This window comes from Myodes glareolus, chromosome 20, assembly GCF_982192425.1.
Source record: "Myodes glareolus chromosome 20, mMyoGla1.1, whole genome shotgun sequence".
Taxonomy (NCBI): Eukaryota; Metazoa; Chordata; class Mammalia; order Rodentia; family Cricetidae; genus Myodes; species Myodes glareolus.
Window position 1 is genome coordinate 42,283,348 of NC_142045.1, and position 26,349 is coordinate 42,309,696.

At 44.6% G+C, this 26,349-nt stretch overlaps 1 protein-coding gene and 1 long non-coding RNA gene across 2 annotated transcripts in view; both read right to left on the reverse strand.

Annotated features, from left to right (window-relative positions):
* Window positions 1–4,353: 4,353 nt before the first annotated feature.
* Window positions 4,354–5,600, reverse strand: LOC125394036 (mitochondrial nicotinamide adenine dinucleotide transporter SLC25A51). Its single transcript, XM_085677409.2, has one exon. It carries the CDS (start codon window positions 5,126–5,128, stop codon window positions 4,496–4,498), a length of 633 nt encoding a protein of 210 aa, XP_085533535.2. The 5' UTR covers window positions 5,129–5,600; the 3' UTR covers window positions 4,354–4,495.
* Window positions 5,601–8,576: 2,976 nt separating this feature from the next.
* LOC146890052 (uncharacterized) overlaps window positions 8,577–26,349 on the reverse strand; it is a 35,261-nt gene continuing 17,488 nt past the window's right edge. Inside the window, exon 2 of the long non-coding RNA XR_014999330.2 lies at window positions 8,577–8,821. This is a non-coding gene — a long non-coding RNA (uncharacterized LOC146890052). The remainder of the gene's footprint in view (window positions 8,822–26,349) is intronic.

The window sequence follows — 26,349 nt, forward strand, 5'->3', positions numbered from 1 at the left end:
GCTCTCCCACCTATATCTTTTCCTGCCTAGATATTGACCACTTAACTCTTTATTAAACAAATGAGAGCAACACATCTTCACAATGTACAAAAAGATTGTTCCACAACACACAAATTCAGTAAGTCTTGTTAAGATGGCTCAGAGAAATTTCAAAATGGAAAGCTATATCCTGAAAGAGTTTAAAGTGAACTGTGAATATACTTTCATTACCTATTAATAATCATTCCTTTATAATTTATTACAGAACAAAACAAATAAGAAGAAAAGATAATCTCAATCTTATTCTCAATCTATAAGAGACCAAGAAAGATTAGTGCCAAACTGGCTGCTATAATAAAATCTATCAAAAAAATCTAAATAAAAACTGATTTAGTGATGGGTGCAAAAATAAGTGGACTCAGAGTACCTATGAAAGGGGGAAGTGGGGAGAAAACGAGGCAGTGAGTGGAAACAGAACAGTTTGAAGGTCATGTGATGAGAGAAACGAACCCTGGGAGGGATAGGAGATGAGGGCTTATCCTTAGACGTGATTAGTAATTTTTAAAAAAGTCTATATGTTATTATGAATAATTCAGTGATGAAAGAAGTTAAGAGAGAGAAGATAATTCCAGATAATTGGGGACCTAGGTAAGCAAATGTGGGTGGGTTAAAGAAGCAAAGAGAGGGTGTGCCTTAGGCGCACCAATACTGCTTCCAGTGTGCAGATGAACTGGTATTTTAGTGTTGGTGTGAGAGGAACATTATTAGTAAATTGTATCAAACTGGTAGATGTTATTGGCCAAGCCTGGGTGAGTTGAATGGAAGGACTTGTGCAAAGAGACACTGTTGTAGAGAGAGGTAGGCGTGAATGTGCCAAAGACAAAAAACAGCATTTTCTAGTGGCATTGAACATTGTTTGAGATTTGGGGTAGAAAACCAGGTAAGTCCAGACAACACAGTCATATGAATTTCCTATAGCAGCATAAGTTTCTCATATGTAGCTAAACAAAAGGGAGCAACTGAGTTTTGTGGGAAGTTTCCTGTAATGAGCCTTTTCCCTAAGAGCAAGCCACCCCCACTGTATATCCCTGGTGGGATGTATGGGAGGAGGTGCCTCCTGGGCAAGAAGATATCTGACAACATGTTATTGAGGAAAGTAAGAACCATCGATAGGGTCAATTATAAGGACATTCAGTCCCCAAAGTGCTCTAAAGAGTCCAAGTTTCAATGGGATAGGAGTAAGACCCAGACTCAAAATATACTCTCAAATAGTATGGCGATGATGTCAATGGAGGGGTTCTGAAGGATGTGAGGGCATCTGCAATGACAGTAATGCTGTAGTGTGGCCATGGGGGTATCAGTGGCCAGCTGAAATGGGGTAGGAGAAATGATAACATAAAAACTCAAAATATTACAATAGCAGGTTGCCAGGTGGATCAAGAACAACTGACCGGATTGAGTGTAGGAGTAAAGAAGGAAATAAACCCAGCACATCAGATGATAGAGTTATCAAATAAAGGTGGGAGACAGGAAAGAGATAGCAGCACTGTGCCTTTGTTCTTTGTTCATTTCAGGGAGATGGTTTCAAGGTTGTAAAGATCCATAGAAACCAAAAAGATACCCTGCTTCACCTAGTGTTTCCAAAGCAACTGAGTTGAGGGGAAGAGCACCTTCCACGTGGGAAGAACCTGGGAAAGGAGTCCATTTCTGTAAGTCTATGAGAATGATAATCTTACTTAAAATTAATGAGCAAGATTGAAGCTAAGTTTCTAGTTCCCCAACTTCTACCTCCCAGAGATTACTACAGTGTTCAGACTGCATAGATTTGAGAAGAGTGAGCCTAAAGGAAGAGTTGGAAGCCACTTGCTCTTAAAGACCTTAGGGTAGAAGCCTTCTTTGAAGGTGAAAACAGAGCTCAAATCCAAAAGACTGATTTAATAGAAGCTGAATCTTGTGCTGTTAATATCTCTATAATAAGAAAGAAAACAAGCAGCCAATGTCTCTAAAGAGAGAGGGGGGAGAGAGGTGAGAGAGAGAGAGAGAGAGAGAGAGAGAGAGAGAGAGAGACCTGTCCTTGTATTATAGCAGCTCAAGGAGTCATTGGCAGTGGAGTGTTGAGGATCGCTACCTACACAGCCCTCTCGTTCAATTCTCTTGTGAGTTTACCTCTCAGTGACCCCTAAGATGTCCCCTACTTTCCCTTTATAGAAGCACTGTGCCTTTGTTCTTTGTTCATTTCAGGGAGTCAGCTGAGAAAGTCAGCATAGCCCGAACCACATGTTCTCAAACTCCGATGTACTATCAGTTCCCCAGGGAGTAGAAGCGTGGTCATCGCAAACTCACGGGGCTGTTTCCTGAAGCCAAATGACCTTTCTTCATCCTCACACACAATCTCTGGGGTGATGCTGCTTTCATTCCTGATCACAGTGAGGGACTGAAGCTAAGGAAGGCTAAGGGCATCGCTCAGATCTTCCTATAAATGAACACAGGGTAAGGCTGGTCTCTTGTCCAACACCAGATCCTGTGCCGTGTCTGCTCCCAAACACCAACCTGTTTACTGACGATGATAGAAGGCCCACAGTTCCAAAGGAAAGGGGTTCCATGAGAAGTTGGCTTGCTGTTGGTGGCATACCCTGGCTGCATTATTCACAACAGCCAGGAGATGGACTCAACCTAGATGCCCATCACCAGATGACTGGACAAAGGTAGTACCTAGACACAACGGAATAAAGAAGAAAATGAGACCCTGGCATTTGCAGGAAAATGGATGCAAGTGGAAATCATTTAATTAAAACAATGGCTAAGCAGAATAAACCAGACTCAGGAAAGCAAATGCACATTTACTCTCCTATGTGAAACCCAGATGTGAATATATGTATGTTTATAGGCTACAGAACTAGAAAGAGGATTGAAAGAGGAGAGGATAGATGTTAAAGGAGGTGTAAGAGATGTGAGAAAATGCATGTGGGGGATAAGTGGGGGTAAAAGGAGTCAGCAGGAGAAAGAGAGTCAGAGTATAGAGGAGGGGAGGGGAGAAGGGAAAGGAATTAGAATAAAATATGATGGCATACATGCCTGAAGACATAATAAAGAATATCATTATTTTGTATGCTAACCTAAAAAGCTAATATAAAAAACTGCACCTGGAAAATGCCTATGTAAGATGGCTAATGCTGGTATAGCAAATACCCAATGGAAGTGGGGGTGCTTTTAAATTTAATAACATTTCAAAGAAATGTTAAATTATCAAAAAGTAAAAGTTATTCACCCGGGGCCCAGAACTGTTTAGACAGTCACCATAACTTTTAAAACATTATTCATATACGAGGAAATTTGTTCCATTTAAAACAGGAAGAAAAAAAACCACACCCAACTCTCCCGACCTTTTCAGACTCGTTGTGCTTTAATTACTTGATTCGAAGTCAGCATCTCAGGCACAGCACAGGCAATGGCACGGCAGCACCAATCCACGGCACTTCCCTGGCAGGACGCACTTGAGCAGTATAGGCGCAGGCTGGGTTCAGATGTTCCTCGGAGCTCACACAGGACTGGAGCTTCTAGCATTCCCTTGAACTCCCAAGATCCCCTCTCAACCTGCTGTCCTCTCCTTGGCCCTGCCGTGTGTGTGTGTGTGTGTGTGTGTGTGTGTGTGTGTGTGTGTGTGTGTGTGTGTGAAGGCTTTCTTCCCACACATCACTCTGACTGTGTTATATTCCCAAAGAGTTGTTTCTTTTCTTTTTTTTTTTTAAAAAAACTTTATGGAAGTGTTTATTGTTAAAGTCTAGTACCAGAGACCAGGAGACGAACATGACAGGTACCACTCACAAGGGACAATGCCCCCACTGGTCACCCTATCTTTTGGCAATGAATTCAGTAAAAAAAAAAAAAAAAAAAAAAAAGCACAGGAACATTCTGGAAGGGCTTAAAAGTCACATTCTGAATTAAAGAGAAAATGTTCAAAGCTAAACAGTGAAATGAAAGCTCTCATTAGCTGCGCAGTCTACCAAATCTAAATAAAGTGTGGATAATGGCTACCTCAACAGCACTCAGTCTCAGAGCTAACTCGGACAACTCATCACGGAACTACACAGCTAAGACGCTCACACCGTGCAGTGCTGGGGTTTAGTGAAGATGGCCCGAGGGCAGAGAAGCAGTGAAGGAGGTGAGAAGGTGAGCCTGAGAAGCCCTGGGACAGGGGCACACGCTCTGGCTGCTGATGCCACCGTTTCCACACAGAAGGCCTAGCAACCGCTGGCTTCCGGGAGGAAAAGGAATCTACCTTGGCTGACAGCCGCCCTGAAAAGGTCATCAGGTAACAGCCTAAAGCTCAAGTCATGAGCAAACCAAAACCCTGACATCTGCCCACTGAAACCCTTTATGTTTTGTCAATGCTTTGTCCATAATATATTATGGCCTGACTTATGCCAACCGGTATTTAAGCCAATTAGGAACAAAGACAAACTGCACTCTCTTTAGGTCTAGTTGGAGGAGAATAACATTTCCTGTAGTGACCTTATCATACAATCTTTAACAGAAACTCGTAGGTTGCATTGATTATTCCCCAGGAGATGAGAGAGCGATGGTAGTTCAGATGGGCTCCTCTGAAGAGATTGATCAGATTCCTGTCCCGCTCAAGCCAGATTGTCTTGAAAACCATGGGGAAAGATTGGAACGGCCCACCAATCTGAGACTGGATCCGAGCCTTTACAACATTAATTGGGAAGCTCAAGAACCCCAGCACGGCACCCAGCACACCTCCACAGATAAAGTCGTTGACCAAATGCGCACTATTCTTGGTGGCAGTAGGCAGATGCTCCTTAATGGGCCCTCGAAGGCCAAAAAACAGGATATTGCTGAATCCATTTCGGAAAAGGATAGGCACCAAGCCTCGGTAATACTCTGCGATTCCATGGCATCTCAGGGCCCGGAAGGCCTGGTAAGTGTTTGTGAACTTATCGTGATGCTTGTGGTCCTGAAGCAAAGTCTGAACCCTTTCTAACGGAGTGAGAATGGCTTCTGTTGTCCCAGCAAGCAGCGCCGCCACACTTCTGGTGGCAAACTCGGGAGCACCGCTCACATGCTTGCGGAGCAGGCGTGACAGGTCCTCGTACAGACCAAACATAAGCGCCAGCGTGGTTGTCTTCTGCATCAGCGGGGGAAGGATCCCACGATACAAGTTTCGAAACCCATCCCTTCTCAGTTGGAGTATCGCATCCCGGGTTTTGAGGCCGTACAGCTACTGCCGAAAGAGGATCTTCTGGACAGGGTAGGTGATGGCCACATTGTTGAACGCCGCGCAGCAGCCACAGAAGTAATGCTTTACCTCACCCACGTCTGCGATGTGAGGAGACAGGTCCTGGTTTGAAGAGGTCAACATTGGGGGCCTCTTATCATGCACTTCTGAGTCCATCATGGTGCTTACGGTCTTTCTTCTCCGGGGAAACGTTTTAACCTGTGACATCGACCGAGCCTGGCATTGATGACGACAGCTTTCTGATAACCTTCCCAACGTCTTCCATTGTTAACCTTCTCTCTTCTGGAGTCAATATTGATAGTTGCATTTCCCACGGCCGCGGGCGCCCGCCCGCAGGACGGCCGGCGAGCGAGCCCGCGCCCGCGCAGGCCCAAAGAGTTGTTTCTAATAAGCTGCGCTAGGAGGTAGGGAGACGGCAGGCGCATAGTTAAAAGCACTTATTGCTTTTGTAAAAGACCCAGGTTCAGCTTCCAGCACCCACATCCGGTAACTCACAACTTCCACTAATTCCAGTTCCAGGGGATCTGTCACCCTCTTCTGGCCTCCAAACACACACGCACATGTATGTGGTACACACAAATTCACATAGACACATTCACACATATACATGAATTAAAAAAAAAAAAAAACTTTACTAACCTCTCCTCACTTCAGGCAAAGGCACCTGATTTCCTCAATATCAACAACTTCTTTTCAGAGTCTTCTGGAGGCCAGAAGCATCTTCCACAGATGCTTTAGGAGCAGCAGGCTGTCTTCCTCCATGCCCAGGTCTACATCAATATCCCTGGGTCATCCTCTATGTTCAGTTCTTTTCCACCATCATGGAGAATGACCATACATGCTAATGATGGGCCTGATAGGACACCACTCTTCCCCCTCTTCAATCCAGCAAACTCTGCCTTCTCCTCCATTACAAACCACCTGGGATTTTTTTTTCTGTCACCCACTCTGCCCCACTACTAAGATTCCCACTAGAAATTTAGTTCAAAGACCACATCCTGCCGATCGTCCAACATTCTCCTTCTTATCGTTGTCATTGTCACGCCCGTCTTCTGAGCCATAATCCCATAATATATCTCAGAGCTGTGCCGCCAAGCATGAGTGGGGATGGCCCGTGCCACCGTTAGACCATTAGCGGAGAAGACTGAGAAGAGAGTGCCCTCTTGGGGAAATGCTGGTATGCCTGGTGGTCAGTGTGGGGTTACTGTTGGTCCTGTGAGATCACCTCATGAAGCCTGAAATCCAGGCAGAGGCATCTAGGTGGCATCTACTGAGAACACTGGGCTGGTACCGGGAAGGGAGGCAAGGAACACCCTAACACATGCTGCCCGAGGGCACACGAGGCACGTGGAGAGGTGAAGGAATTCAGCAACAAAGAACAGAAGAAGATTGGGAACACCCATAACCATCTTACTCAGCAATATGACTCAAGAAGGACAATTTTCCCTTCGAGAAATCTCTTCCCCAGAAATGCAGGTGGACAATGTCTACTCAAGTCACACATTAGAGAAGGTTTTCGTCTCTGTACGCCAATGCCATGTTTGGTCTTCTGCCTGAAAGCTAAAACTACTGAATTGCATCTACAGCCAGCTAGTCCAGCTGCTGAACAATTCACCACCACCACTGAGTCCACCCTCCATGGCATTCCCAGCTCATTGGCCACTGTATCTCTCCCTGTTCCCTAGTGTCTCATTCTCATCTTATTGACCACTGTATTTCTTTCTTATTCCTTATCAGAACAGCTCTGCCCAATACCTGTTTCTTCACCTGCCTGTCCCCTAGTGGCATGACTTCTGGACTTTCTAACATTACCATGCTTGTTCTGTTTCCTCCTTACTTTGCTGGAACCCATCAAATTAACCCAGCTCTAAACTGAGATGCTTCTTCTGCTTGAGTCCCGTGTTCTTGATGTTGCCAGAACATATGATGCTATTAGCAAAACACAAGTTTCTTCATTTCCATTCCACTTGACATCCTTGTGATGGGTCATCTTGTATTCACTTACTGTAATGAAATGTCTGAGACAGTCAACTTCAAAGCAGGCAAGCTACATTTCAGCTCAGTTTGGTAAGATCTAAAACATGGCTGTTGACCCGATCTCTGCGGTGAGGCTTCATAGCAGGTGTGTGTGACAAAGGACCATTCGCTAAGAAGCAATGACCAGGAAGGTACAATCTTCTTCAAGGATAATCTCAGTGACCCCAAAGCTCTGACAAGGTGCCACCTCCTAAAGTTTTCACCACCCTCCAACAGTGTCATGCTGGGAACTGAGCCTTTACCACGGTGTTTGGTGGAGCATCAGAAATCATTTATTTCTCACCCCCTCCCGTATCTCGAAGACCACATCTAGAAAGTCCTCTAATGTCTTTCCTACTCTCACCTATTGCCCTGCCTGACACTAGCTTTTGCCAAGAGTCCCCCCGCACCACACACACACACACACACACACACACACACACATACACACACACACACACACACACACACACACACTGCCTATGCTCTCTTCCTTCTATTCTGCAAAGTTTGTTATCCTACAAATAGCCTTGGTCATGTCCCTCGCCCGCTCAAAAGTCTTGAGTGTGCATAGCCTTTTGCTCATGAGCAGAGTAGGCTCCCTAGACTGGCAGTCAGAGCACTCCACAGTGTGATCAGACTTGTTACTGCGTGTCTTCTGAATGCACCCTGGGTTTCTCACCTCTGGGTCTACTTCCGTGTTTCCTCTGCCTGTACAGTTTCCACGGCCAACTATAGCAACTGAAACCTGGCCAGCCTTCAAGGTCTGCCTCAAAGCGTGGAAACCTTCTCTGGTTTCTAGGTTGGATTTGATCTATCTTTCTTCCTTTTCTTAGTAGTTCTTAGAAATTTATATATTTTATGGCTCTTAATTTATATTATTGTAATTACAAACATCTATCTGCCTTCACCGCTATGCAGTAAGCTCCAGAAAGACAGAGATCATATCTTATTACATTTATATTCCCACAGGACTTAGCACATTCGTTGCAATAAAAGACCATCTGTACATACCTATTAAATTCACATGTATATATCTCTAAGAAATTCTATGCTGCAATTTGGGGTTTTTGAAACTGTTCATTATACCCACTTGTCTATACACACAAAATGCCCTTTCCAGAGCTTCTTGGTGCCATTTCCCTACACTACTGACAGAAAGGCCCTGCAGGGCAGTTATTTATCAAAGCTGCAAAATATTCTCCCTGCCCCTTGGGCTTCTCCCTGGAATCACTCTGAGGCCTGAGCTCATGAATGAAGTGACTGATAAATTCAGAGCAAAATCATGTTTGTAATTATCTTCTGTGGTTAAAAAGACAAAGAGATATTGTTGTTTTCCAAATAGCGTGTATTTAAGGAAGGAACATCTCAACTCAGAAGCAGCACTGCAGGACGGCTTGCCCAGGACTCGGGATACATCAGAAAAGTCACATGGAATTTTCTTCTTTGTAGTTATCAAGGCACCAGAAGCGACAGCGCAGCAGGAGGCTTTGAACTTGCTGCAGCTCGGCCACTGTCAGTCTTTGACGGCTTGTCAAAGTCACTCCTTGCTTGCAGCCTCCCTCTCTGGATCTTAAAGGGAGAAACAGGGAGGGATAATTCAGTCAGGGATGTGCTTGTTGCACGGGCATGAAAATCTGAATTTGACGCTAAGTACCCACATAAAAAGGCCATGTGGTGGCATAGGTTTGTAGGCTCAGCCCTGGAGACATGGGAACAGTGATCCCTGTGCTCAATGGCCAGTCAGTCTAGCCTACCTGACAAGTTCCAAGTCAGCAAAAGATCCTGTCTCAAAAAACAAGGCAAATGACACCTGGTGTCCACACATACACTTATATACATACATTTATATACCCTCACACATACATGTATGTGAACCTGTACATGTACACACACATGAGCAATAAGTCTAACATACTTATTATCATTGTTATAACATGCTAATCACAATACTTGGTGATTGGTGAGCTTTGTGACCTTCTTAGGAACTAAACTGTGTCTATCTAGACCCTGTAAAGGAACACAGCACGGGCTGAAGACTGAGCATGACAGACAGACTGATGGGTGTCTACCCTACCTCTGTTCCCTCTCGCTATGGGACATCAAGAATCATTCATTACTTCTCGGTTATTATAGGAAGGCTCTAATATTAATAATAGTGACAGCCACTGCAACATCGGGCTCCTGCAGCAACACATTGCTTGGGCGTGTCTGTCATAGCATGAGTGCATTATAGATGTCATGATTACTGATTTCAGTGAGATCCATTTTCAAAAGCAGCAAGTACACACTGTTAGGGAACTTCTTTCTGCAGGTGTGTGTCCTGGTCAGGGCCAAGGCAGCCAGAGAGTAGCCTCAGACGGCAAAGGGCAGGGTTGTGGACTGCTGACTCACAAGTCGTACATCATACAACATTCCCCTTGTATCAACACTGTTGTTGTTTAATTGAATTAGTTGCCAATATATAAAAATCACGGTTTTCCTATCGTGGCTTAATTGTTAATGATGTGGGCAGAGGAACCTGGAAAGATGGTACAGCAGCTAAAGGTACACACTGCTCCTGCAGAGGACCATGAGGGCGTTCTCAACACCCATACGAGGCAGCTCTCAACTGCCTGTAGCTCCAGCTCCAGGCATCCGAAACCCCTTTCTGACCTCCGAGGTACTGCACTCAAATGAACAAACCCACATACAGACAACGCACGTATACATAATTGTTTAAAGATTCACTTATGTTTAGGTTGCGTGTATAAATGGCATGCCTACAACAATGCTCGCACAGCAATCTCCATAGCGTGCCATGCAGGCATGCGGGCCTGAGTTCAGATCCCTAACATTCATGGGGCACAGCAGTACATGTCCATGGGAAAAATAGAGACAGGCGGATTTCTGGGGACTCCTCAGACAACCTAACCAAATCAGTGAGCACTAGGTCCAGTGGTGATGTGGGATTTCCCTCTGTATGCTGTGAATACCATTGGTTAATAAAAAAAAAAAAAAAAACCTGTCTTGGGCCTGCACAGGGCAGAATAGTGGTAGGCAGGGAAAAAACTAAACTGAATGCTGGGAGAAAGGAGGCAGAGTCAGAGGAGAAGCCACGGAGCCGCCATAGGAGACAGACATGCTAGAACGTTGCCGGTAGGCCACAAGCCTCATGGTAAAATATAAAATAATGGAGATGGGTTAATTCTAGATGTAAGAGCTAGCTAGCAATTTGTTTAAGTAATTGGTCAAGCAGTGATTTAATTAATACAGTTTCTGTGTGGTTATTTCAGGAGTCTGGGCAGCCAGGAAATGAACAAACAGAGGGCGGCCGTGAGCACACTAGCAGCCTCTTACTAGTCTTACTAGTCTTACTGTCTTACACAGTGAGACACTGGTCTCAAAAATACGGTGGAGAAAGGAAGGATCTGGCATTGACTTTTGGCCCCCACATGCATAGCATACATATGCGTGTACATACACAGTCATAAGCATAAATGTACATGTACCTCTATATGCACACACATGCATGTACCTGTACTGCCATGCACACACGTATTCATGTACCTGTATCTCCACATGCATAGGAACACATACATATGAACATGTGTACACACACACACAATAATAATAGATGAGTTAATATACTAAAGAAGAGTCCTGTTACATAGAATGTTGTTATTTCACTGATTTCAAAAGTATAAAAATTACACTTTTGCAAAAGATAAACCCTATGCGTTTTACATATTCCCCATAACATGTAGCACATATCTCTGCCATCTTCCTGGACATCTTTTCTCATGCACTTAGAAATTGGTAATAGCATCAGATTTGATTGACCTACTCAGAATTTGGATCCTTCCAATTGTTCATTAAACTTACAAACTAAATTAATGCTTGTTCTTATGTGTCTTGGCAGAATGAATTAATACTATCTGAACGAATTAGTAACCTTGGCTCCTAACGCCAGAGATTTTGGCAGGTTACACTTTTGGTTTAGTAAGCCCGGGCACAGGGGAATCTTTATGTAAGAATGTTCTCTCCCACCCTACACATGGAGCTATCCTTAATGAATGTTAAAGGAATGTCCCAGAGGAAGTGTAAACCTCCTTGTAACTTCTTGTCAAAGCAACAGGAAGCTGGCTTGGTGCTCTAGCTAGAAACGCGAAATCCAAACCATGGCAAGGAAGGAACTCATTCACTCAACAACACTCTTCTTAACACCTGCTCTGAGAACGAGGCAACGACACACTCTGAAGAGTTCCCATTCCTACTTCCGGGGCAAAATAGCAACACGGTAAACAGGACGTGTAGGGAGGTTGAGCAACTGAAGCCGACGAATTCTTAAAATACACAGTCGGGTAGTCAACGAACCCAGCAGAGGTGGGAAGTAGTTAAGAGTAAACACGCAGTTCGTGAACGAACACAGATCATGACCTCATTCATCATCTTGCGGGCTTGTGGGGATGCGGAGGTAATTAAGACACCATGCGTGCCCTCCAGGCGTGCGGTGCCCGGTGCCCAGGAGGGGTGTGAAAATAACTACATGCACAAGGAGTTAGTGTGTGCCCCAGGAGAGGTAAGGGCGCTCTGGGAAGACTAAAGGAAGACATTAAATCCAGTGATGGATGCAGAAACAGACAGTCTGGAAGAGGGACTCGCCTCGGGATAAGAACCTAATGGATTTGATGGTGGGGTGGACAGACACTACAACCATGGGACAGCCTCAGTAAAGGGACTCAAGGATTCTAGTTTACCTGGAGAATATACCAATGTGGCTTTAAATAACAATCAAGATACAAGCTAAGTGTAGGAGAGAGTGTGAGGGAGGTGTGGTGTTTGCACGCTTTTCGCTCCCCTCCTCTCAGACAGCACAGTGGACAGCGCAGAGAGCATGCGCACACATGATGAGCTTCCGTAGAGCCAATGAGGATCAGGCAGTCAGCATGACCTGAGAGTCAAAACCAAACTTGAAGTAGAAAATGCCTGTCTTGGATTCTTCCAGAAGGTTGCTGTCCTGGAAGCAGCCAGCGTAGACACGTACCAACCAGCACTCGCTTCAGCTTTTCCGTGACAAAACGCTCTGACCAAAGGCAACCTGGGGAGAAAGGGGTTTATTTCCTCTTCCACTTTCGCATCACAATCCATTACTGAGAGGAGCCAGGGAAGGAATTTCCAGCAAGAAGCTGAAGACAGGCAGCCTGCTCTCTGATGAAGGAACTTACAGCCGAGAAAGTCCAGCAGACCCATGGAGGCTCACTCACTGGCTCGGTCTTAGCTTTTTTTGTACAGCTCAATACCCCCTGCTTGAAGACTGAATCCTCCTACATAAATTAACGATCAGCATAATCCCTCACATGCGTCCTTAGATAACCTGATCTAAGCAACTGCTTAATGGAGGATGCTTCTCTTAGATGACTCTAGGCTACGTCGAGTTGACAAAGCAACCCAGGACAGCACTGGTCTGTGGTTTTCTTTTCTTTCTCTTTTCTTTCTCTTTGAGACAAGGTTTTGTGTAGATATGGCTGTCTGGGCTACATGAGACTTTGTCTCACAAAACAAAACAGCGGGGCTGGAGAGAAAGTCCGTAAGGCACTTGTTTAAGCATGCAGACTAGAGTTCAAGACTCATGAAGAGTTAGGGTGGCCGCATACACTTGCAATGCCAGAGCTAGGAGGAGTCAGGCAGATCTCTGGGGCTAACTGGTGAACCAATCTAGCCTGTCAGCGAGCCCCAGGTCTCGGGGAGGGGCAGTGTCTCAAAGAACAAGGTGGCCAGCCATCCCAAAGAAACACACACACAGTGCCTTGACCGGGCCGCTGTTTTAAGCACACAGTAAGGCAACCCATCATGATGGGTACATAAAGCTGAGAAGGCTAGTTCATCTCACAGCTAGGCACAAAAAACATAAGAAATAATAATATTAAATATATTTTATTATTAAAATATTAAATATAAATAAGCCAAGATCTCACAAATGCCTTTGAAGACATGTCCATTTCTGGACCCAGCCTAAAACCTCCTCTATGGTGTCACCTCTTAAAGGTTGAATCACTCAAGTATCTCTACAGGCTGGGACCAAGAATAACACATAGAACTTTGTGGGGTGCTGTGGAGTCAGCCTACATCAATCACCCACACTTGGGAAGTTCTCCAACTTTTAATCTTTCTCCTACTGAGCACTTGCTATTTCTAGTTTGTTGTGAATGTGTTTATTAACGCTACTCTATTTCTTTGGGGAATATCCCCTAGAATTCTTTGAATAATTTTTGTAGCGCAAGATCTAAAGGACTAGATTATGTTGTAGATGTCAAAATGTGTATGGATTAAGATCTGCTCTTAGCAGAAGACACTTCCCAAGCTTACGGATGTGAAAACTCACCTCATTCATCAATATCTTTAGTGCTATTGTAAGACCATAGCTGTCGCGGCCCCACTGCGGCCCAGGTTCCAGTCCTGAGATGAGGAAGGGGCAACGGCGCAAAGATATGAAGTCGTGTCCGACTACCAGATGAGTTCCACACAAGTGGGTGGCCTCAAAGAGCTTAAGACATCTTAATTTATACTCCAAAAACAAGCATGTTTCTCCATACTAACAAGCATGTTTTTCTCACCCCACAACATTAACCTCCAGCAAAAACAAATATCACAAATATGTTTTTTCCCAACTTTCATATCAAAACATCTTTTAAACCAAAAACAACACATCATTTTGCTGACTTGGCCAAATATTGAGCCAAGTACATCCTGTCTTTACAAAGCTAAAAGGTGATAGATAGATAGATACATAGATAGATAGATAGATAGATAGATAGATAGATAGATAGATAGATAGAAATTTTTAAAGAGCTAAAAGGTCATAAACATAGGCACACATTCTCAAAAACAACAATACCATTAAAACTTTAACAAAGCATATTTGCAGAAATGGGGTGAATGGCCTCCAATCCTGTCAGCATTGGCTCAGGACAGCTCTCAGGGTCTGGAGTGACAGCTGAAAAATGCAGTTTCTGGGAATGACCACATCTCCCAGGCATTAATGACAACGTGACACTAAATAGTATCACGATGAGAGAGAAGAGAGCATGCAGGCCGCGCCAACCCAGAAGCATTCTGTGCTGCCCTAGTCCACTAGCCCTTGTCAAGTGAGACTGTCCCTGAGGGGTTTGCCTCATTTGGAGAGAATGTCCCGATGGACAAGCACTCTTATACTGGTGTGAAACTAGGCCTCACTGTTCCCAGCTCCAGAGGTAACACAGATGAGTTGACTGGAAGGTTATGGCTCACTATCCACAAGGCGAAAACAGAAAGATGCCCAAGCAGACACCTGAAGACCTATTGCGGTTACATTATCTCCAAGTCCACTGGAGAGCTTTATCCACTTCAAGCAAAGCCCAGCAAGCCAAACCTGACCGGGGCTTTAACAAATGTCTTATTCTTATAGAACTTGCAAGGTTTTGCTATAAAAACTGCTTAGTTATAGAAGAAAAGATGTGTGCTTTGACTATGAATGTGTCTGGGGAATTTGAGCATCAAATGGCTAAAAAATAATTTTGTGGTGTAATGATAATTATGCCAGGCTAAAGAGCAACCTGAGTTAATGTTTGCAAGCACTGAACAGTAACTTGCCATTTCAGCAATTAGGAATGGGCTTGAGGAGAATCAGAGCACAGGACTTTGTGAAGTCCTGCTTTTAAGGAAACATTTACACTAAGGTGTACCTCTTCTGGGAACTATGAAATGTGTGAACTATGAAATGAATTTGGAAGGAAACGCAAGATCTTGAAAATTCTTACCAACACGCACTGAGGAACAAAGGCAGTTTTAAAACTGCCTCGTGCAGAGGGACATGCAGAAATGCTGACCACGATCTCCACCTTGACCTTGGCCTCCAGTGGTTATGCTGATGTATGCCTTTGCTGAAATCTTCAAACTGCTCACGTAATCCCTGTGCAAGTTATCCTATCTAAGGTATATCTTAAAATATATATATATATATATATAGCCCAAAGAACTCTGAATTGAGCATCTGCAGGTCAGCTCCCTCAAGAACTCATTCCCTGGGCTTCAGCAAGTGGTGCAGCCTCAGGTGTCTCAACTGACAAATAAGGAGCTGAACACTTGGTGGTCTCTAAACTCCAGCTTTCAGGGCCTGATAACTTTTTATTTGGATATCTTTATTTATTCTCTGACAGTTTCATACATGTATACAACATATCATGACCCTATCCATCCTCAACTCCCCTTCCCACTCTCCCTGGCCCCCAATCTCATGCCCAGACAATTTTCAAGTAATCATGATATTGTGGAAATTATGAATCCAACTTAAGACTTTAACCACAATGCCTTAAAAAGTCCCAAGTGCACTGGCATATGAATCTATTATCATTACAGGAAAGAAGTTCGAATGGCAGAAATAAGTTCCTCCGCCCATCTCTTTTCCCATAATTATAGACAGGGCCTATCGTTCCAGGCTACCAAGTATTCTTCCAGGCTTTCTTTGTTCTTGGGAAGGCTGTATTCTGTGGTACAGAATTCACCCAAACTCCTCACGATTGGCTTCCCATCTAAAATTAGCAACAAGGTGCAACCTCCCTCGTGCATGCTCTGAGAACTCAATAGCAGGCATTCAAAGCACTTAGAACCTGCCACACGGGAAGTTCCATTAAGACTGGTAAACTTCTACTATTATGTAACAAAATGGCTACTTACATCTTTTAGTTCCTCGGAAGAATCCTGAAGCCAGCCACACAGCCTGAGTCGGAGAAGCGAGTCAAGCCCACTGTGTTGTGCACACACGCTCAGGAGTACGGGTTCTTCCCTCTTAGAATACCCCATCCCAGGTCTTATGCAGAGAGGCTGGAGATCTCACCCAAGCCTCGTCAAAGGTCTGCTATTAAGATTTCTGAGTTTCATTTAATATGAGAGGTATTTAATGGGCGGGAGGCGGAGTGAAGAAGAAAGGTCAGGGGACTCACAGCCTTGTGCTGTCGCTGACAACCACCAGAAGACGGCAAAGAGGGGCAGAGCCGAATGTGCCGCTTAGGCGGGGAGATAGCTCGCACCAGACTTTGATATTCAAAACACTCATTAAAAATAAAACAAACAAACAAATGGGTGCTGAAGAGGGTGGTCTCTGTGGTTAGAACCCCCACAAAAAGCCAGGTGGGGTGCTGGAGAGAAAGAAGGCTCAGTGGTTAAGAAGGCTCGCTGTTCTTCCAGAGGACCTGGTTTGGTTCCCAGGACTCATGTTGGGCACCTCATAACTTCAATGACCAGAACTCCACCTCAGCGGGGATCTAAAGCTTCTGGCCTCTTCAGGCACCTGCTACACTCATTGTGCACATACCCACAAGCACACACACACACACGCACATGCACACACACACACACGCACACACATACCCACATGCACATACACATGCATGCACACAATACCCACATGCACACACATACACATGCATGCACACACACACAATTAAAATATTAATAAGAGTTTATTGAGACAGGATCTCTCTACATAGCACTGGCTCTCCTGGAACCCACTACATAGACCAGACTGGCCTCAGGAATACATTTTTTTTTTCAAAAGCCAGATGTAGGAGCACATGCTCACAATCCCAACAGTGGGGAAGCAAAGACAGGCATATCCCTGGGGCTCACTGGCTAGCCTGCCTAGCTAATTAGAGAGCTTCAAGTTCAGTGAGAGACCCCATCTCATGAATAAACGGTGGGTAGAATCTGAGGAATGACACCCGAAGTTGGTCTCTGCTCTCCACAGACAGGTGTATCTGTATACACATGAATGCATACATGTGTGCTCAAATAAATAAATAAATAAATACCCTGGTTGATTAAATCCAAAGCTTTGCTTCTAGACTTGTGGGGTAGGGACCAATGCTTGCTCTGTTACTCACTGACATTTAGCAAAAGACTTTCATTTCTTAGGACAGAATCTCTTAATGAGCGGGAAGCCTGATGGGTAGACTTAGACGTGGCGTGGTAAGACAAGACTTTCAACTTTCAACCGAGAAAGAATAAAGTACCACTGTTTCTTCCACTCGAGCCTAATCAATTTTTCACCTTTACACATGAAGATAAGAGCCTGTGTCAAAGGTCCACCAGTCGGTAGTCGGGGATCAGGAAAGCTCAGGGCACCTGAGAGAACTGCCCGGTCCCTGCTCTGAGCAGGGGATTCTATTGGTCTTCTGAAAACTCACCCGGCAGAGTGTGGCCAGACAGGGCCCTGCTGGAGAAGCAAAGGGCAAGGGAAGAGGGCTGTCCTGGCCCATTTCCCTGGCTTTCTAGGCTGAGTGCCACATCGACACATTCCCAAGAGCAGCTGAGCTCTGGTGACTGTGAACTCTGGCCCTGGTGGTATGATTCGAGAGCCCTTTGCCTCCGATTGCTACTCCATCTCCTCTAAAACTGCCCGGCACCTTCTGCTTAGACACACTTGCTTAGTTTAACAATCATTGTCTTAGATCCAAGTGTCCTTTGGATAGTGGGGTAAAGCAGTAAGTTGTCAGTCATTCTCTCTCTGCCATGACTCCTCAGTTCTTTCTTTCCACCTGCTGCCTAAAGCCATTAAATCTAGAAGACGAAAGCCTGAGTCATGTCTATTGTTGTTTCTTGGGTTGTTCAGTATTAAAACGGAATCAGTGTGTGTGTGTGTGTGGGTGTGTGTGTGTGTGTGTGTGTGTGTGCGTGAAAGGCTGGTGAAATCCACCAATTCCCCAACACACGGTGACAATCCAGTGTCTTACAGCTTTGCATGGAAATCCATGACCTGGGGTGGTAAAATCGTAGTTCCTCCTTCACCACCACCACCACCATCACCCCAAAAAGAAAAAGCATATTGATTGCGCCATGCCTGAGGTCTGAGATCAGGAACTGAAACCGGTTAAGGGCAGCAAGTTGCAACGTGCAGTACTGAGGCTAACGTGAAGGACGGCACACGCGTGAGAGAAGGCAGTCTCCCACGGGCCTGTATCCAAGCCTTCGCCTACACACCAGCACACGTGCGAAAGAAGAGCAATTACACCAAGCCAGAGAATTTGCAGGGAAGTTTTGCTGAACTTATATTCCCTTCGCTGTTGTTTTAATATGCGTGTAATGATGTAGCATTGGCTGATGTATTACCTGCCACTCGCTTATTACTGTTTTGTTTTTTTAAAAAAAAAATGTCTTAGCAACAATTGGGCCAGTTCACTAGTGCTTTTACTCATGAAGATGTTACCTTTTGCCAACATAATCATTTTTCAGAAATTTCATCTTATTGATAGAAATAATGAATTAAAATTCCAGGAAAATTAATTTTTATTACCCACTGTTTTGACACAGCACCTTATATGTTCTAGGCAAGCTCTCTACCAACTAAGTCACCCCCTCAGCACAAGCCCTCCATTTTCTTCAATTTATTAGATTTTTTAAAAATGCCAATCCAAGTACCCACGCCCTCCCCTCCCCACCTCCCATTTCCCCCACACACCCTCCCACCCCACCTCCATCCAATCCTAAGAAAGGGTAAGGCACATTGCTTTGTGGAAGGTCCCTACTATATCTAAGCTGAGCAAAGCATACATCCAAAGAGGATAGGATCCCAAAAAGTCAGTACATGTAGTAGGGATAAATCCTGGTGCCACTGCCAGTGGTCCCTCAGTCTGCCCCAGCCATGCAACTGTCAACCACATTCAGAGGGACTAGTTTGGTCCTATGCTTGTTCCTTCCCAGTCCAGCTGGAGTTGGTGAGCTACTATTCGCTCAGGTAGACAGTTTCAGTAGGTGCCCCCTTCATGGTCTTGACCTTTTTGTTCATATTCTCACTCTTCCCACTCTTCAGCTGGACTTTGGGAGCTCAGTCCAGTCTAAGCCCTCCTTTTTTAAAAATTTACCTCAAGGATTTTGTTACAATAACAGAAACTATCTAATACAGTATGCAACCAAATAGGTACATGGAAATATTTAACTAAAAATACTAAGTTGAAAGAGAAGACCTTAGGACTTCAAGAACTACACAGTAGTGATTTATATAAAAGTAAATTAACATTCGTGCCTCAATAAAACTTCTAGCCTCTTCAGTCCTTTAAAAGCTCTTTGAAACAATTTCAAACTATGGAAATGTTGCTAAATTCCAAGCCTGGAAAAAAATACGTTAGGCATGAAAAAAAAGCATTTATTAAAATAGCACCAGGCATTTGGGATATTGCAAAATATGCCACATAAGTCTCTGAAATGAAGGGAGAAAAAGATAAAGTTGAGGATCTCAGAAACCAAGAGGAACAGCAAGGCCGGCTGTCTGGGTTCTTCCTACAGGTGACTTCAGACTCTGCTACTGTCTTCACACGGGAGCCGAGGCCAGGGCTTTTGAAAATGGGCACCTTCTCCCCAAAACAGCAGGGCACCGGAGCAGAGATAGAGCTGGCACGGCCCGCTCGGGGCCTCATGGGCCTTTTACATCTTTGATAAGTGAGAAGAGTAAGAACCTGGCTGGCTTAGGAGGTTTATCACCGAGAGGCCACGAGGCTCCTGCTAGGGGAGTGGATATCGATATCAGAGGGAGGGGCTGGCGTTCAGCCCCGAGGACAATCGTGGTTAAGCAACAGAAACCGCAGAGACGAGGAAAGACAGAGATCCCCCAAAAGTCACCAGGGTAGAGCCTTGCTCTGTCACTGTGTGCAGACAGACAGGTGCGTTGCCTGAGGATCCTTCCTGTCCCAGCCAGGCATGGCAGAGCTCAGGCTATGTCCTGCTGTATTTTCCTGTGTGACCACAGCTGGCCACCTCTGGAGTTTTAAACAGACAACCAAAGGATCTCAAGTTTCCCAGATCATTCTCAAACTTGCTGTGTAGCAGAGAATGACCTTGAATTTCTGATGCGAGCACCTCCGCTCCACCTCCCCAGGGTCAGGTCTATAGGTACCATGCAATAGCATACCTGGTCATCCACCCCAGGTCTCATGCATACCATGCAAGGACTCTGCCCCCCAGAGACTTTTTTAACAGAGACATCACCACCAAAAAAAGAGGGGGCAGGTTCCTTCCGACAGGGTCAGGTGGGAAAACTGAACTTTCATAGTCCTCCAAAAGCTTAAAAATGGAAGGTTTGGAATCTGGGCTAATGATCAGAGATGTTTCCATTTCTTCCCCCCACCCCCACCCCCGCCTTTTTTTTTTTTTCTACTGGACTTCCCAGAGGATGGCAGGGCCCCTCTCCTGATAACTTTGCAGATTAAATTTTCCACTTGAAAAGTTTTTACATCACTTGTTTGGTGTGGTGCATATCGGTAGGTCATCACAGCAGGGGGCAACGACAGGAGGATAACTGTGAGCCCAAGGAAAGAAGGGTTTAGGTTAAACAGAAACGTCTGTGTTTTAGTCTGAAGGTGGATATTCTTATGTTGAAGTTAATTACTGAGTTAACCTTTATATCTAATAAAAAGAAAAGAACGTATGTTTTGTTTCTAAAATCTGCCATCTGAGTCAGAGTTCTCTAAACCCTCTTCCAGAATTGTTGTTTGAATTTATTGTTAGTGGGGGATGGGGATGGCTATACGCTCATGCGAACATCAGAGGGCAACTTTGGGGTTTATGGTCCCAGTTCCACGGCTCGATCTTCACATCCAAGACTCCTTGCTATGGACAAGGAGTGTGGGAACATCTCCTGCAGGATGCTGTGGCCAGCATCTCCACTCATCCTCAGCTCTCTGGATACATTGTGCAGCCCAGGCTGGCCTCAACCCCTCCATCCTGCTGCTTCAGTCTCCCTGCTGTGGTGTACCTCCATGCTAAGTGCTCCTAGCTCTTTATCAGCTAGCTCTCAGGAATGAATGGCTAGGTTTTGAAAACAAGATCCAAAGTGTATTTATCTTTAAACCCCACATCCAGCAGAGTGCCTGGCAAGGAGTAAAAACTTATCACATAATGAAATGGGGGCTGGAGAGATGACCTATTGGTTAAGGGTATTTATAAGAGTACGGCTGGCTCTTACAAAGGACCTAAGTTCACTTCCTAGAACCCATGTTGAGTATTTCATGACTTCCTGTAATTCTAACTCCAGGGATTCCAACGCCCTCTTCTGGTTTCCATGAGCATCTGCACATGCATGAATATAGTCATATATAGACACACACATACGCACAATTTAAAATGAAATAAAACTTTGAAAAAAATGTTACGCCAGGCGGCGGTGGTGCACACCTTTAATCCCAGCACTCGGGAGGCAGAGGCAGGCGGATCTCTGTGAGCTTAAGGCCAGCCTGGTCTACAAGAGCTAGTTTCAGGACAGGCTCCAAAGCTACTGAGAAACCCTATCTCAAAAAAAAAAAAAAAAAGCTACAATAAGAGATTCCTAGGGAAGCTACCAGAATTAAAATATTTATGAGTCTCATGCCCAAACTAATATTTATCCCACCATTTTATATAACTATCATTATTATAATTATCCTGCTTTACAACATAAAATTGATAGCAGATAGATGAATCCATTCTATGTGCAAGCTTTACTTTCTGCTCAATATCTCTGCATTAAATTAGAGAAACTGCAGTTTATGTGGTCACTGAGTAGAATGTAAAATATCTGACTGCATTGTTAAATGAGCTGAAGAATCTTTCATACTCAAAATTTCTGTTGGGTGAAGTTGGATCCTAAACAAATCTCCCCTAAACCATAGCAGAGGTGGGGGAAGAAGCTCCAGAGAACTGTTTCATCAAGTGATAATGGCCACAAAATATTTATAGTTCTCATTTGATTATCTTACTACAGGAAAACCATACAAATGGTTAGAATGGAAATAAAGCTGTTGTTACAGGCAAAGGAAATGGCATGTTATGTAGAATGACTGCATAGTTTCTGAACTAGTTAACAAAGTAAGAAAGCATCCAAGACAAGGCTGAAACCCACACCTTACCCTAGTGAAAAAAAAGAGAGAGAGAGAAAACTGAAGCTGATCCTGGGCCAAGCAAGGTTCCCCAGGAGACCGTCAGCATTTCTTCCTCCTAAAACCTATAGCAGACCTGAGCAAAGAGGTTTCCATGGTTCCCAGGTTTGTGTCTCTGCATCTCTCTGTCTGTCAATAAGCACATGAGCACAGCCATCACCGGGGTGTTACAGAGTGAAGATGAGGAAAGAGAAGACTAAACATCATTCACACACTTTACATGAGATCTTTCCTGTACAAAGGTGGGCAACCACGAACAATGACTCTCTCCTTCTTTCCCTGGACCCGGAACACAGAAGAGCCCTTCTGAAAGCCTAGGTGAGGGACTGAGGAGATGGCTCAGCAATTAAGAGTACTGTTAAGAGTCTTCTAGAGCTCCTGAGTTCAATTTCCAGCAACCACATGGTGACTCACAACTCTCTATAATAGAATCCAATACCAGCTTCTGACATGCAGACGTGCATGTGAACAAAACTCATATACAAAAGTCTAGGGGAAAGGCAGCCACAATGCTGACTCCAGAGCTGCCCATCCCAAATTTTATCAGAGGGGTGTTTGACAGGACCAAGAAATGCCAACTTACTAAAATTCTTCTGGTGGAGCTATTTAGAGGTCAGTTTGTTGCACTCCACCCTAATCTGGGGAGACAAAGAGCACTGAATCCTAGCTTCCCTGGTATAATGCTAAACCTTGCTTAGCATCCACATTTGCTACATAGGGATGGGGACGCCACTCAGTTAGAGCACAAAGCACCGTGTAACCTTGTGCGAGGACACCTGTAATCCTAACACTCAGGAGATAGAGGCAGGAGGATCAGAAATTCTTGGCTATCTTTGGCTATATAGCTAATTAAGGATAGCCCAGGCTGCATGGAATTCTGTCTCAAAACGTAAAGCGTCACTCACCAGATGACCACTTTTCTCTGAGCAGCTCCACAGCCTAACTTAAACAAGCCAAGGTTTTCAGTGCAACTACAGATGACTGACCCCTGGGCCACAAACCACGTATACAAGCAAGGGCTCTGTAACAGCTGTGTCCCACTGAGTGGCGTGAGTAGCAAGTTAGGCTGGAAGAGGGAGTTCAGAGACACGATGTAGTTGGGGCTCAACAAACAGGGTGAGACAGGCTTCCAGAGGGGTGACTGGTGCTGGGGTGCTCGGAGGAGGCCAAAGGAAGGAGAGCTGAGCTTCAGACATTGGGCAGAGTTCAAAACTTGAGTATGATAGTCTGCAGCCAAACTCGACAGGTAGGAGTACTCCCTGCCCTCCCAAAGTATCCAGGTTTAGTTTCCATTCTTCTGGTCTCTGTGGGCACCTGCATTCATGTGAAACAGCCCAACATAGACACCCAAATACACACAGAAATAAAAGTTAACATAAAAAAACTTTTATCTATCTTTTCCTATCTTTTTACATTTTGTTTTTAAAAATATTTTTATTAATGATTTGAGACTTTCACACTCTGTGTTTTGATCAAATTTACCTCTCTTGCTCCCCCTAACTCCTCTTAGCCCTAGCCTCAAACTGGCCTTGCATTCCTGTAATCCTCCCTCTGCCTCCAGAGTACTGGGATCCCAGGTATGCACTGCTAATGTCTGGCTAAAACATTCACTTTCAGAGGGGAACTGTCTTAGGGTCCATAAAGGGATGACAGGGCGGGGGAAACACGCCACTCTTTCTCAAGAAGGTGGATTTCTTTGTCCACCCCTTTTCTTTGAGAGTTTGTAGGGTGATACCCTCCTTTATCTTCTTTGAACGATAACATTTTTCAAATTTTGAAACATCTACCAAGCACACTAAGCTTGGACAGGAGTTCGGCTTAGCCTCAGTCACTTTGTGTAGTTCAGGTCATTCCAGGATATGTGAGATCTGTTTCCAAACATGCCAAGAAATGCCAGTATGAAAAGGGTGGGCTGGAGAAGAGGAGAGCCATTAAGTAGACTTCACATCAAATCTGATAATGGAGATACTAAACCATTCTATCCCAGCAAGATATCTTAGATAGTTTAGGATCAGGTAAACATAACCCTGGTATTCCCCTCTGCTCTGGTATATAGCCATGATGTAAGACAGGGTGGAGGCTCCTCACACAACTAAAAACAGGAATACCATATGATCTAGCAATTCTACTTCTATGTGTCTATCCAAAATAGGTGAACTCAATATATTGAAGAATTATCTACATTGCTGGATATCCATGACAGCAAAGAAATGAACTCAACCTAAGTTCTATGAAGGATGAATGAATAACAAACTGTGGTAAATACACAAAATACTGGTGGTCAAAAAAACCAGGATTCCAGCTGGGCGGTGGTGGCACACGCCTTTAATCCCAGCACTCGGGAGGCAGAAGCAGGTGGATCTCTGTTTTTTTCAAGGCCAGTCTGGTCTACAAGAGCAAGTGCCAGGACAGGTTCCAAAGCTACAGAGAAACCCTGTCTTGAAAAACAAACAAACAAAAAAAAAACCCTACAGAGTCTCACTTAGGCGTGGAGCATAAAAAAAAAAAATGACTTATAGAATCCACGAACAGAAGAGTGGATATCAGAGGTTGGGGTGGGGAGATGTCAGTCATGGCTATATTTTCTGCTGGACAGGAAGAAAGGGGTTTTGAATTTATTACATGACTGTTATAGCAATCAAGACATGTACTAAACAATAAACGTTATCATTAATAGTCATAGTTAATTATAACTGTGTGTTTCAAAACTGCTAAAAGAATGGATTTTTAAGTGTTCTCACTATAAAATATATATGAAGTTACAGATAAAGCACTTAGTTTGATATAATCATCTTATAATGTATAAATATCTCCATCACATTGCATCCCACATAGACACACTACTATCATTTGTCTACTGAAAACAGAGATTTAAAAGTATCCTCTGAAATACAGGCCAGATTCAACCTGCAGGCCCACCCCCAACCTACACATCCTCCATGTTAGTCACTTGGTCCTGAGCCCTGGCTAAGGCAAAATGGACCCCAATTTAATCTCCACTAAGAATTTCCCATCTCAGTAATGAACTTGGCAGTTCATCCCGGAGACTCTGTAAAGGATACCAGCCATTATGGCCAACAAGTTGTATCCTTTTTTCATTGGCCTGACAGCAATGAAAAGAGTGTTTTGCCAAAAGGGATATAGCAAGGTAATTTGTGAAGACTCGACCTCATTAAAAACATTCTTGAAATATGCCCAAAAAGGAGGCTACATCTAAATTAACTCCTACAGGCTTCTCCTGAACAGTCAAAAGAGGCCTCAGAGCAGCGTTCTTGCCACTCTGGCTTATAGGAGAGGGCCCTGAGGCTTCTAACAACCTCTCCAGGATAACACACTGCTGTAATCAAAGACAGAGACAAACTCATTCTCCAATCCACAGCCTCCCCATTACCAACCTACCGTCACCATCCTTGGGTCTTGTACCAAGGGCACATCCTCTTTCTAAATCGTCTTGAAAAGGTTACAGACCCCAAGACTACGGATGACTCGAAAAGCCCACCATAAAATAAAACGAGTGTGTTGACGGCTCCTCAAGCAGGAGAGAGAGAGAACGCAAACACGGCGGTGCACCTTTATAGGTGACAAACGGCTCCAAGACCAGGCCGACTTTCATTTAATCTAGGGGGATATAATTAACAACTCCCAAGAAGAAGAGATGGAGTCTCCCAGGATACCGGATGCTAGGTTCAAAGAGACAGAGACAGAAGTTAGAGAAGCCTCAAAAGCAGCCTACAAGGGAGTCCAGGCCAGCTGCCCACCCCCCCAATCCTTAATAAAGAGACGCCCAAAGCATCAAGTTCAGGAAAAGACAGACAAATCTGTCTCATAAAAATTCATCAATTCTGCTCGCTACCCACTACCTTTCTCTCCCTTTCTCCCTCCCCCTCCCTCCCTCCTTCTCTCTCTCTCTCTCTCTCCCTCTCCCTCTGTGTGTGTGTGTGTGTGTGTGTGTGTGTCCCCTGCACTGTGTAGTGTGTCCCCGGAGGCTGTCCCCTGCACTGTGTAATGTGTGTGTCCCCGGAGGCTGTCCCCTGCACTGTGTAGTGTGTCCCCTGCACTGTGTAGTGTGTCCCCTGCACTGTGTAGTGTGTCCCCTGCACTGTGTAGTGTGTCCCCGGAGGCTGTCCCCTGCACTGTGTAGTGTGTGCCCGGAGGCTGTCCCCTGCACTGCTCTATGAC